This window comes from Aethina tumida, chromosome 5, assembly GCF_024364675.1.
Source record: "Aethina tumida isolate Nest 87 chromosome 5, icAetTumi1.1, whole genome shotgun sequence".
NCBI lineage: Eukaryota > Metazoa > Arthropoda > Insecta > Coleoptera > Nitidulidae > Aethina > Aethina tumida.
This window is the reverse complement of record NC_065439.1, coordinates 17,624,846-17,637,166: the sequence shown is the minus strand read 5'-3', so window position 1 is coordinate 17,637,166 and position 12,321 is coordinate 17,624,846. Positions and strand designations below refer to the sequence as shown.

Below are 12,321 nucleotides of genomic sequence, written 5' to 3'. Positions count from 1 at the left end.
GAAATCTTGGAGTTTAAATAAGTTAATCGTTTTCCATATTATTTAAAAAATTTAGAGACAATGGCTACGAAAAAAATTGTCTGAGTTGGGAAATAGATAACTGGATAATTCGAATGTCGAAACACTATCTGATCATGAACTGAAATTTTAACCGACCTGAAGGAACTAGGTTCAAAATGTAAACTCCAATTTTGACTTATCTAGGATCTCATTCACTGAACCGCAAAACAGTGAGGATCAGTAGTTTTTAGTCACGATTTAATTTATAACATAAAATGGTTCTGCTTATGTTAAACACCCCACAGGGACAAAACTACACAAAAAGTTTGTTATGGCCGCAGTGAAATATGGTGACTGTCCAATTATGCTGTAGGGGCGCTTAAATTCTTCTGGTGTACGAGTTACTTATAAGAACGTATTAAATAACAATTTAGTCATAAATAACACGTATTTAATCACTAAAATCCCTTTTAAAATTAGAGTTGCCATTTATGTCCAAATCAATTATATAGCTTTTCAAAAAGTTGCTATAATAATGTCCCCTAGTGTAACATATATTAAATCAAAAGATTTGAAAAATTGAAACAATAGAGAGAATACACTGATTCAAGTTTTACAAATATTCCACTGGAACATAATTTCGTTAATAATTAAACATATACTCAAATTGGAATAACAAATAAAAAGAAAGACGAAAGTCTGTAAAAATATGGCATATTGAACCACAGCTAAATTAAAAATACAAAGAGTGATTTGTTAGATCAGTATATGGATCAATATAAATAGATAAAAATTATATCTTTTTTTCTAAAAAGCAAATTTAACTCAGATAATCACTTACCTCCTTTAACGACTACATCAAAATAAATATTATGGAAGAAGAAAATGGGGATGCTTAAAACAATTTTGAAAATATGAAATAGAGAAGAATAAAAGTGTATTAAAGCAAATGAGATCCAAAAAACATGGTTTAGAACCACACACAAAAAGAATATGAGAGTTTGATCTCAGAATCAGAATCACTATCACTGTCAGTATAGATTTCAATTTCAATAGAGAAAAAACATAATAAAAGCGATTCTTACTATTTTTTGTAGAAAAATCTGATTCAGGAATCTTATTTTGTACCATAAGATCAGAATGTTTATTAAGTAAAAAGGAAGAGACATATGTTAGACCTATTAAAATCTTAAATAAACATTAATGGGGATTGTTCACATTCCATAAGTTATATTTGTACCCAGTAGGAACATAATGCCACTTAAACGTATACCTTAGTTATATAGATTTCTCAATAGTCTTAAAAGAATCATTCAGTACGTTTTTAGTTCTATAAGATATATTTTAAGTATAAGAAAAAAGACGATTTAGAACAATTGAACTAAGAAAGAGAGAAAGTATATAAAACAAAGAAAATTAGACACAAAAAATATTGTATATTGTTTCACAGCTAAATTAGAAATACAATGAGTATTTTGTCAGATTAGTTTATTAGTACAAAAAATTCTCACTTTTCTCTTTGCTAAAAAGCAAATGGAGGATTAATAATTGAAGAAAACTGGCTTAGAAGAATTACTTATATATATAAAGTAGTTAAACAGAAAAGTAGGCTTATTTTGAAAAAGTAAAAAAAGAACAAAAGCCTATTAAAAAGTAAAAAGAGTGACACAAACAATATGCTTGTCTATATGTAATCAGATCACAATGGAAATTTATTAAAATTAAAAAGAAGTTACTTATAAACAGTTTTAAAAAACTGACATGATTAATGTGAGTTAATAACAGGAAATAAATCTAATAACAATTAAAGGTTAATTTTAAAAACAAAGAGTAATTTAGATTTTTCATAAAATTTCCATTAGTTCAATACAAACACTAGATTTATTTAAAATTAGATTTTAATTATGTTAATGTAATGTAATTAATAGATATTTATTTTATAATTATTTTGAATAATTTTAATCAAAACGTTAATGTATTTATTGTGTATATTAATTATTAAAATGTACCATAATTGTTGGCAATAATTCAACAATTCAATTAGCTCTTGCAGCGTTTCATACGTTTGAAATTAATTAACAAAGGTGCACTCATAAAAGCTCCTTTAATCCGGTTATTAAACAGTGTTTGCGTTTCCCGTCACAGACCTTTTGAAAAAAAAAACAGAATTAACTTTAAACAGTGAGAGACTATTATTCTCTGGCGAAATTAAAGGTATACCGGGTTGTATGTAGTCCTGCATATATACTTCAAATGCGATATTACCACTGTGTAATGATGTTGCCAACAGGATACGTAACGTAATGGTCCGTGATAAAATACAATAAGCGAAGATTAATGATTTGTGCAAGAGCAAACAGTACACAGTGATACGGATTGAGGTCGACAAACAATTAATGTCGTTCGGTGTTCCCGCTTTAATTATGCCAGAAACGTTGAAACTGTAATTTTAATTTTATGTTAATAAAATGTGGCAATAAAAAGTAACAGTTTTGCGGAAAACTAGTTCCACGAAAACTACACATGTGCGGATTGCATGTTTATCTTATCTGGGATTAAGCTACTTTTTCTCCATGATAAACAAGAACATCCCCATTGAAAATATTACGGAGCGGAATGAAATTGGACGGCGAGTGAAGCGAAATCCTGTATTGCGACTTGATTCTGGACTTGATTGTTAAGTCGATAAATCCACGTTGAAATATTTCTGTTGTTGGATAAGTTGACAAATAATGAAAGATCCGTAAATCGTTAATGAAAAAGCTGAATCAAAGACTTTTCTCGGACGTAATAAAATCTATTAAATTTAAAAAATATCTATAAAGAATTTTATATTGAAATAAATTTTCTATATATTATGAATAAATCAATAAATTATTTAAATTGAAATGAAACAAATGTGAAATAATGTATCAGTTTAGTGACAAATAAAAAATATAATTAAAAAATACATAAAAACACGAAATATTAATAAATATTAAAATTGATGACATATTTTAATTACACTGGAATTGTTATTAAAATTATATAATTTAATTAATTTGTTGTAATTGCCTTTCTTAAACAACATTTTATTTATGTTTCCTTATGTCTTTTTATTGTAGTTACTTATTTCTATAACTTTCAAAATTCAAATGATACCTATTTAATTAACTAACTATAAATCTGAATTGATCAATATTTTTTCAACAGGGCAATAATCAATAATTTGTGAGTGAGTTTTATATAAATTATTAATTTTTTACTACTAATTAAATAAGAAAAAATACACAACAAATTTATTTTAATAATATATAAAAAGCACAAATGAATGTTAAAGTTAAAAAATATTAAGAAAATTAAATTTATTTAATTATTAAAAATTAATTATTACAATTAAACATATTTATTATTAAATTTTTTGGTTGCATTATAACACAAGATTTTATCTGAAAACCTACAATTAATAATAATTAATGACTATTAATTATTTTCTCAAAAAAAAAGAAAAAAATGATATTAGATTAATCAATAATCAACAAAATATATTTTATGAATATTTTTTAAATAAAAATTGATCAAACATGGTAGAAATACACATAAAAAGGCAAGTTTAGTAACAAATAAAAAATATTATTTAAAAAATACATAAAAACATTAAATATACGTATACAAAAAATAAAAACTTGAAGTATTTTAATTAATGTTGAAATAATTTAATTAATTACGTAGTGTAATTTTTTTTATAATTTTTATGGAATAAATTTCGATTGTTTTTAATATTTTTATATCTTTTAGTTTATTTATTTCTATGTTACAAAATTTCATTTAGAAAATTAGTCATATTTAATTAACTGTAATTACAAATTTAAATTAGTCCTTATTTTTTTCTTTGTCTTTTTAAAAGGGTCAAATATATGTAATAATTATTTTTATTTGTCAATTTTCAATTTTTTTTATGTAAATTTCGCATATTTTTATTTTTTTATATTTCTTTCATCAAAAAAATTATTTTTATTTAATAAAGTGTAATTATAAATTAATTTACACTGGTCCTAATTTTTTTTCTTTGTCATACATAATTTTTAAAAGAGGAAAAAAAGAGTTTAGTAACAAATAAAAATTTAATTAAAAAAATATAAAAATAAATATTTTAATTAACACTTAAAAATTAATTAATTTAATTTTCTTAGTCAATTTTAATTAAATAAATTTCGATTATTTTTATATTTTTAATTATTTTATAAAATTTCATTTAAATAATCAGTCCTATCTACATCCACAATTAATTTCAAAATTCATTAAAATTACTAAAATAAGTAATACTGTTTAATTAATTGTAATTAAAGATGGAAACTGACCATTATTTTTTTCTCATCATCTATAATTTTTGAAAGGTGAAACAAGCAAATTTACATAAAATATTATAAAGTAATGTCAAAACTCGATGAAATGAGTATAAAAATAAGGAAAAACAACAAATTTCTTTAAAAATAATGAAAATTTATTAATTAAGATATCTAATCGTCTTACGAGACAAGATTTTACTTTAAAAATTAAGTAGTCAAGAGATCTCTCAAGAAATTAAAAAATGAAAATTTATAAAAATTCAAAAACCAAACCAGTTTAATAAAAAATTATGACTAAGTGGATATGATGACATCTCATTGTTCATTCGACAACGCTGAAAAACGCAATAAACAAAATAATCTTCTAATCAGCTTCCGCTTTATTAGGTTTGCATCGAAACGATCCCCGATATCGGATGGTTCATAATTCTCGCGGTTATCGACGCATGAAACGGACAGGTAATTATTTAGCTGCGGATTGCGTTACTGAAAGACAAAAGCCAATATTGGACGTTGTTATTGTGTCAGTTTCAGGTCGCACAACGTCAACATTATCCCCCAATAGTCGATCGAGTAAAATATTATCTAGCCGGATTAACGTTTTATTTTTCGCAAAACGATTCCGTTGCCACACGACAATTCCATCAAGCTCTTGTTATCATTAGCCAAACAACGAAAATCGATGCACGCTATATTGTTTCAACCGTCAGATTTGTATTTCCCGGAACTCGTCGAAACGACCAATTAAAAACGTCACAACCGCCATAATTCATGTAAAAATGAACTGCGACATCGATTTGTGCCCCCGAAATTGGAATTAATTAGATGGACGCGAAGCGACCGGTCCGCTAATGCGACCGATCGTAATTGCTGGCGTTTGTGCGAAATTTAATTTGAATATTCCGGCGTCATTGTACGACTGCGGTCGAAACGAAAATGGAAATGGAAAAGTGAATTTGGCTGACGCGTCCGCGTTTTGGTTTTTGCGGTACATACTCGAATTTCATTAACGTCCTGATATATTACATATCTTTATAGCAGGGATGGGATTCATATATGTATATAATTTTATATATGTGGTGAATTTAAGGGAAGAAACGAGTTATCCGTATTGTTTTTGTAAATTTATATATACTTTTTTAGTGATTTTTCTGGATTTTTAGTGTTTTTTACATTTATAATAATTTCACTATTATTTTTTTCACTAAATTTGTAAAAAATGACTAAAGATGTGGTTACTGCAAATGCTTAAATTACTCCAATTTTTCTAATACCGCAACTTATCCAACATATATTTATAGTTTTCGTCATTTAGTCATTGGTAATTCGGTCATTAGGTAATTTGGTCATAAGATAACTCGGTCATTAGGTCATTTGTTAATAGGGCAATCGTATCATTAGCTAATTTGGTCATAAGGTAATTTGGTCATTAAGTCGTTTGGCCCTTAGGTAATTTGGTCATAAATTATTTAGTAATTTCAGTTCGTAATTCAATCGTTAGTTAATTTAGATCATAAGGTAATTCGTCCATTGGGTCATTTGATCATTAAATAATTTGAACATTTAGTCATAAGGTAATACGGTCATTAGATTATTTGTTAATCGGTCAGGGTAGTTGGTAGTTTGATCATAAGGTAATTCTGTCATTTGTTCCATAGTTAATTTAGTCATTAGATAATTCACTCATTATATAATTTAATCTTAAGATAATTCGGTCATTAATCATTTGGTTCAATCATTAGTCAATTTGGTCATAAGGTAATTCGGTTATTTGGTCTTTACGTAATTTGGTCATTAGATAATTCAGTCAGGTAATTTTATCACAACGTAATTCGGTCATTGGGTCATTTGGTCATAAGGTAATTTAAATATTTTGGACATATTTTTATATCTTTTATTTTATTTATTTTATATGTTACAAAATTAATTACAAAATTTCATTTAGAAAATTAATCATATTTAATTAATTATAATTACAAATTTAAATTAGTCCTTTTTGTTTCTTTGTCTTTGTAAAAAATCAGTCAAATATATGTAATATTATTTTTATTTGTCAATTTTTAATTTTTGTGATGTAAATTTCGAATATTTTTAATCGTTTTTTTATATCTCTTTTATCAAAAGAATTATTTCAATTTAATAAACCGTGATTATAAATTAGTTTATACTGGTCATAATTTTTTTTCTTTCTCTCTCTGTACAATTTTTAATAGAGAAAAAAATGTTTAGTAACAAATAAAAATATAATTAAATATAATTAAAAAATATAAAAATATAAATAAAAACTTATTTAATTATTTTTATATTTCAAAATTTCATTGAAATAATCAGTCCCATCCACTTAATTGTAATTTGAGGTTTAAACTGGCCACTAGTTTTGCCTCTCTCTCTCTCTAATTTCTCCTTTTGTTAATTTAGTCATTAGATAATTCAGTCATTAGGTAATTCAATCTTAACTCGGTCATTAGGTCATTTGGTTCAATCATTAGTCAATTTGGTCATAAAGTAATTCGGCCATTGAATTATTTGGTCATTAGGTAATTTGATCATTTAGTTATTAAGTTATTTGTTAATAAAGTAATTCGATTAGGTAATTTGGTCATAAGATAATTCGGTTGTCTTTACATAATTTGGTCATTAGATAATTCATTCAAGTAATTTGATCATAACGTAATTCGGTCATTGGGTCATTTGGTAATAAGGTAATTCGGTTATAAGGTGATTCGATCACTAGGTCATTTGTTATAATACAATGTGGTCATTATGTAATTTAGTCATTCGGTAATTTTGTTTTTAAGTCATTTGTTCATTAGAAATCTCGGTCATTAAGTAATTTGGTCTATATCTAATTTGAACATTAAGTAATTCGGTCACGATCACGTGTCGATCACGCGCCAATTAAGAACAATATTACCCATATGTTTTTCCCTTGTTCTTTAAGAAAACAATGCTCATAGTCATTTCTTCACTTATATTTGGCATTTTTGTTTCCAATCAGAATCCACACTAGATTGACAACACATTTGGGAATCGCGTAATAAATAACTTTTTTTATATACTCAATATATAATTGCTTCTCGCAACATGTATTGTATATTAAGTAATTGACTATTTCTTTTCCAGTATTATAATGGCAGTTCCGACGACGACCATAGAGACAGTGACGATAAAACGTCCATTAAAGGTAAGTCGACGTTATATTTTTGTTACAATTTAATGATTAATAGCCTCACATTCCGCCATTTCTAAATCTTCTGAATAATAATACCGCGAGTAATTAATCCGGCATATTTTCCGGCGCGAATATTCATTGAAAAGTGGAGACGGCTGAAATGCAAAGTGTCCCAGACGATACTCCAGTTTTATATCACTTCATATGAAATTCTAATGACGGCCAGATAGTAATTTCCAGGCCGCAGATTAAAATAATTACATTTTCATAAAGTGTCTCTGAAGATCCAATAAATCCGCGTCGCGACGCCCGACGTCGGTTACCCTCTAGGTGCACTTTATCTCTGGCGTCGCAAAAATGTTTTTAAGTTTTTGCGGATCTCGCGAGACGGAATGAATTAATTTTTGAGTGGGACGTAGTTTTACTCTGCGCGCGTAATGGTAATTACATCGGTCGAGAATCGAAGTTGGGCCATAAAATCTGCGGGTTTTGTCATAAGCACCATTGTTTTAGTTGTAAAATGGTTTGTTCAATGTAGCACTTTGTCGAACGATTCTTTTCAATTTGTCTTTAGTCTGGAGGAAATTTGGTTTTTGCATCAAAAAGGTGAAGGAAGGTTCATCAAAATTGGTCGTGGAAGAATTTCTTCAACATAACATTAGTGGTTTAGTAATAGAAAATATTTTTTACATTTTTACGTTTTGAGAGAAGCTTCAGTGGTCCACTAGTAAAAGAGTTTCTTTAGTGTAACACTTCGCCAAAGAATTCCATTAACTTTGTTTTTTAATTCGAGGAAATTTCATTATGACGTCAAAATTGTGAATATATAATATATACTTCAGTAGTAGAAGAAAACATTATGCATCTGTAAGTTTTTTACACTACCATTAATGAATTGATTGAAAAGAGTTTCCTGAATGTAACACTTCATCGAAGAATTTTTTATTTTGTCTTTTATCTAAAAAAAATTTGGTTCTTAGATCAAAAATGTGAAAATTCATCAACACTGGTGGTTTAGTAGAAAAATAATTTATTCAATATAACATTTTGTCAAAGATCATGCTTTAGCTTTTAACAAAATTTGTTGGAAAGGATACCAGAAAAAGAATTGTCAGATTATTTTAGAAATATATAAAATAAATACTAAAGTAAAAGATGGAAAAAATTACATTAATTTTATTTAAGTAGAGAAGGAACAAAAAGAATGATGCATCGGCCGGGAATCGAACCCGGGCCGCCCGCGTGGCAGGCGAGCATTCTACCACTGAACCACCGATGCTGGTGCTTCTTCATTTTAGTGCTGAAAAAATTGAATTTCATCCAAGTAACACTTTTATACGTATTCCTTTCACTTTATTTCTTACATCCATTCCCTGTCGATGCATTACTTTATGCATAGCTTTGCACAGAGTATTTTTTAAAAAGGAAAAACTTATATTTTGTTTAAAAAATATTAATGATTTTTTATCCATTCTTTTTTTGATTTAAGAGGAAAAGCTGTCAAAATTGAGGTGCATTCACCATTTTTCAGAATCTGTAATGTTTTCTTTTTAATATTCCTATCGTCAAAGATTGGAAGTTAATAAATTAATTGTTTCGAGAGAAGTTAAGTTATATTTTGATAATTTTTGTAGCAACTTATTTTTAGATAAATCTAATAAAATACTTCTTAAAGGAATTTAACCCCTTCGAACCAATAAACATAGGGATTTGTTGGAGAGTCCAATAGGATACTTGAAAAAAGATTGTCAGATTGTATTAGAAATATATAAGGTAAATACTAAAGTAAAAAATGGAAAATGTTACAATAGATTTTATTATAATAGAGAAAGAACAAAAGAACGATGCATCGGCCGGGAATCGAACCCGGGCCGCCCGCGTGGCAGGCGAGCTAACTAAAACTAAACTAAATATATTTTATTTGTCTTTTTGTTAAAATACACATCATTGGCTCGTACAGCTCGAGACTCCTGTGGGCACTATATATAGTAGGCTCCGTTCTTGTGGGGGTGGGTTACCGAATGGAGTCCGGGGTTGTCCACCTTCTTGGAGATTGGCACGGCCAATTGCCGGTGTCGTGGCATCTCCGAGCGTCAGCAACGATGTTGAAAGCAAAATGGGTCCAAGACCCCCCTCACATGGTCGTTGCATTTCTGGGGGCATTTTGTCTCAATATGATTTAGATAATGGAACCTGTAGATGAAATTAGCGGAAACTGTTGCTGGATGGCCAGCTTTGCAATTTAGTGCGCTCGGGAAAAACTTAGTCAAAAAACCCGTTGAAGCATTTTTGGGGGAGGTTTCGCGTTGTTCGGATAATGTTTTATGGTTTAGTGGGCGTCTTTACGTTTTGCGTTTTAAGTGGAAAGTTTTGAGTGCGCGGCAGACATTATGGTGGGAGTTTGTGAAAAATTGGAAGTTTATGGTAGAGGGGTTTGTGTCTGTGATTAGGGTCAATGTTGTGGATTCTGACGTCAGCCATGTGTTTTGTGAGTATCGAGTGGTGTATTTGTTTTTCGTAGAATTTATTAGCCTCTTGGATGATGTAATCCTGTACATATGGCACTCCAGTTGTGTCGTGTATGTGTCGGGTTCTGCTTCTCTGGGGTGCGCTGATTGCCATTCTCAGTATTTTGTTTTGCAGTCGTTGTAGTATGTTAATGGCGGTTATTGAGGCTCCACACCAGATGGGGCATGCGTATGTCATGATGGGTCGGAGGATTGTGGTGTATAAGTTAATTTTGTTATCTCTACTCATGGGGCTGTTTGCAGAGATTAGGGGATATAGTGGCTTGATTGCACCAAATATCTTTGGTCTAATTTTGTCTATATGAGGTCTAAAGGTCAGCCGATTGTCCAGATAGGTGCCTAAGTATTTCACGACTTTTTTGCATGGAATGATGGTTCCGTCTATAGTGGGTGGAGATACTATCCTTGTGTTAGTGTATTTTTTTGTAAAGTTGATCAATTCTGTTTTTTCAGGATTTATTTTAATTTTCCATCTCTCAAAAAACGCAGTGAGCATGCCCAGATGGATTTTAATCTGTTGGGTGGCGACCTGTGAGCTAAAGGACGAGCTGTAGATGGCAGTGTCATCAGCGTATAGTGCCAAGTTAGTGTGGGAAAACTTAGGGATGTCGGAGGTATAGAAGTTGTAGAGTTTTGGTGCGAGCACCGTTCCCTGTGGTACTCCTGCCGAAGTGTTTCGTGTTTCGGATAATTCCCCGCTGATTTTTACCTGGAAGGTCCTTCCTCGCAGATACGAGTCGATTAGTTTGACCAGACATTTAGGCAGTTTTAGCTGGTCCAGTTTATACACTAGTCCATCCAACCATACGGTATCGAAGGCTTTCTGCATATCTAAAAAGAGTGCAACTGTGTTTCTCCCGAAGTTCCAGTGCTTCTTAGTGTGTTCAGCAATTCGCGCCACCTGCAGGACTGTGCCATGTTTGGGGCGGAATCCGAACTGCTCGTGTGGTGTTATGTGTAGGTGTGAGTCGGCTGTTTCCAGGCGTCGCAGTATAACTCTTTCGGCTACCTTGGAAATAGAGCTTAGTAGCGATATTGGCCTGTATGAGTTGGGGTTATGTGGCGGTTTACCGGGCTTTAGTACGGGGATAACCACAGCGTGTTTCCATTGTTCTGGGAAGTATTGCAGCCTAATAATACCATTGATAATATAGGTTAGATGGACCAGTGTCTTCCTTGGTATGTTTTTTAAAAGGATGTATTGGATACCGTTTGGTCCTGGAGCTTTGTTATTTGGCAGCTTTCGCAGAATTTGCTGCACTTCACTCGGCCTTGTGAGTAGTTTAGCAAGTTCATTGTTTTGAATTACCTCTGGTTGAGCTTTGTGTATATTCTGAGCCATTTGCTGTATGTAGTTTTGTTCCGGTGTGAGGTTTGTCGTATCAGTTTTATGAATTTCTGCAAAGTGTGTGGAGATGGCTGTAGCTTTAGATTTGTTGGACATGTGCTCGATGTTGTTGTAGAGGATGGTCGGGTATATAGGACGTTCCCCTTTTAGTTTCTTTACGTATCTCCATAAGGAGCAATCCGTGGCTTGGAGCCTGCCCAGAAGGTCCCGCCACACGTTATTTCTGTGTTGCCCGATTTTATATGTAATTTCGTTTTTGAGCCGGTTCATTATTTGTTTGTCATTGTCGAGTTTGTATTTGTGCCAACGTTTTTTGTGGTAGTTTTTTGTTTTGATAGCTTCTGTTATATCATCTGGAAGATCATCTGCTGGTGGTTTGGTTTTTGTTACCTTAGTAGTTTTGTTCCTGGCTATTTTTAGATTGAGTGTGAATGAATCCACTTCTCTCTTTAGTGATTCCAAATCCGTGATGTGACCTCTTAGGACCGTCAGAGTGTTTAGCTCGTGCCTGTACATGTCCCAGTTCGTTTCTCGGAAACAGAATTTGGTTTGTTGGAGGACATTTGTTCTTTTTTGTTGGATATTAATTAGCACTGGGGCATGGTCGGAGTCTAGTTCATGGAGTACAGTTGGTTCAGTCACTCTGCGTACTCCATTGCTTATGACTAGGTCTATTGTTGATGGAGTGCCCCCGTTATTGGGATAGTGCGTGGCTTCTTCAGGGAAAAGGAGGTCAACGTCCGAGTTGAGTATATAATTGTACAGGGTGGCTCCGTTGGTATTATTTCTGTGGCAGTTCCAGGCTGTGTGGCGAGAGTTAAGGTCCCCTAAGATTATGGTTTTGTTATACTTTTTGCAGAGTTGGTCTATTTGTGGTGTAGAAAAATTGTTGGATGGAGGGTTGTATGCGCACATTATTACGGTTCCGTCGGCTAGTTTGATTGA

At 31.1% G+C, this 12,321-nt stretch overlaps 1 protein-coding gene and 1 non-coding gene across 3 annotated transcripts in view; one reads left to right on the top strand and one right to left on the bottom strand.

The window, feature by feature from the left end:
- LOC109603081 (transmembrane protein 47) overlaps positions 1-12,321 on the top strand; it is a 143,936-nt gene that overhangs the window by 12,429 nt on the left and 119,186 nt on the right. For both annotated transcript variants that reach the window (XM_049968167.1, XM_049968168.1), the window contains exon 2: positions 7,452-7,512. In XM_049968167.1, the coding sequence (XP_049824124.1) occupies positions 7,459-7,512 (54 nt within the window). In that variant the 5' untranslated portion in view covers positions 7,452-7,458. The remainder of the gene's footprint in view (positions 1-7,451; positions 7,513-12,321) is intronic.
- On the bottom strand, positions 8,709-8,779 carry Trnag-gcc (transfer RNA glycine (anticodon GCC)). Its single transcript has one exon. It is a non-coding gene; the product is annotated as a tRNA-Gly (tRNA).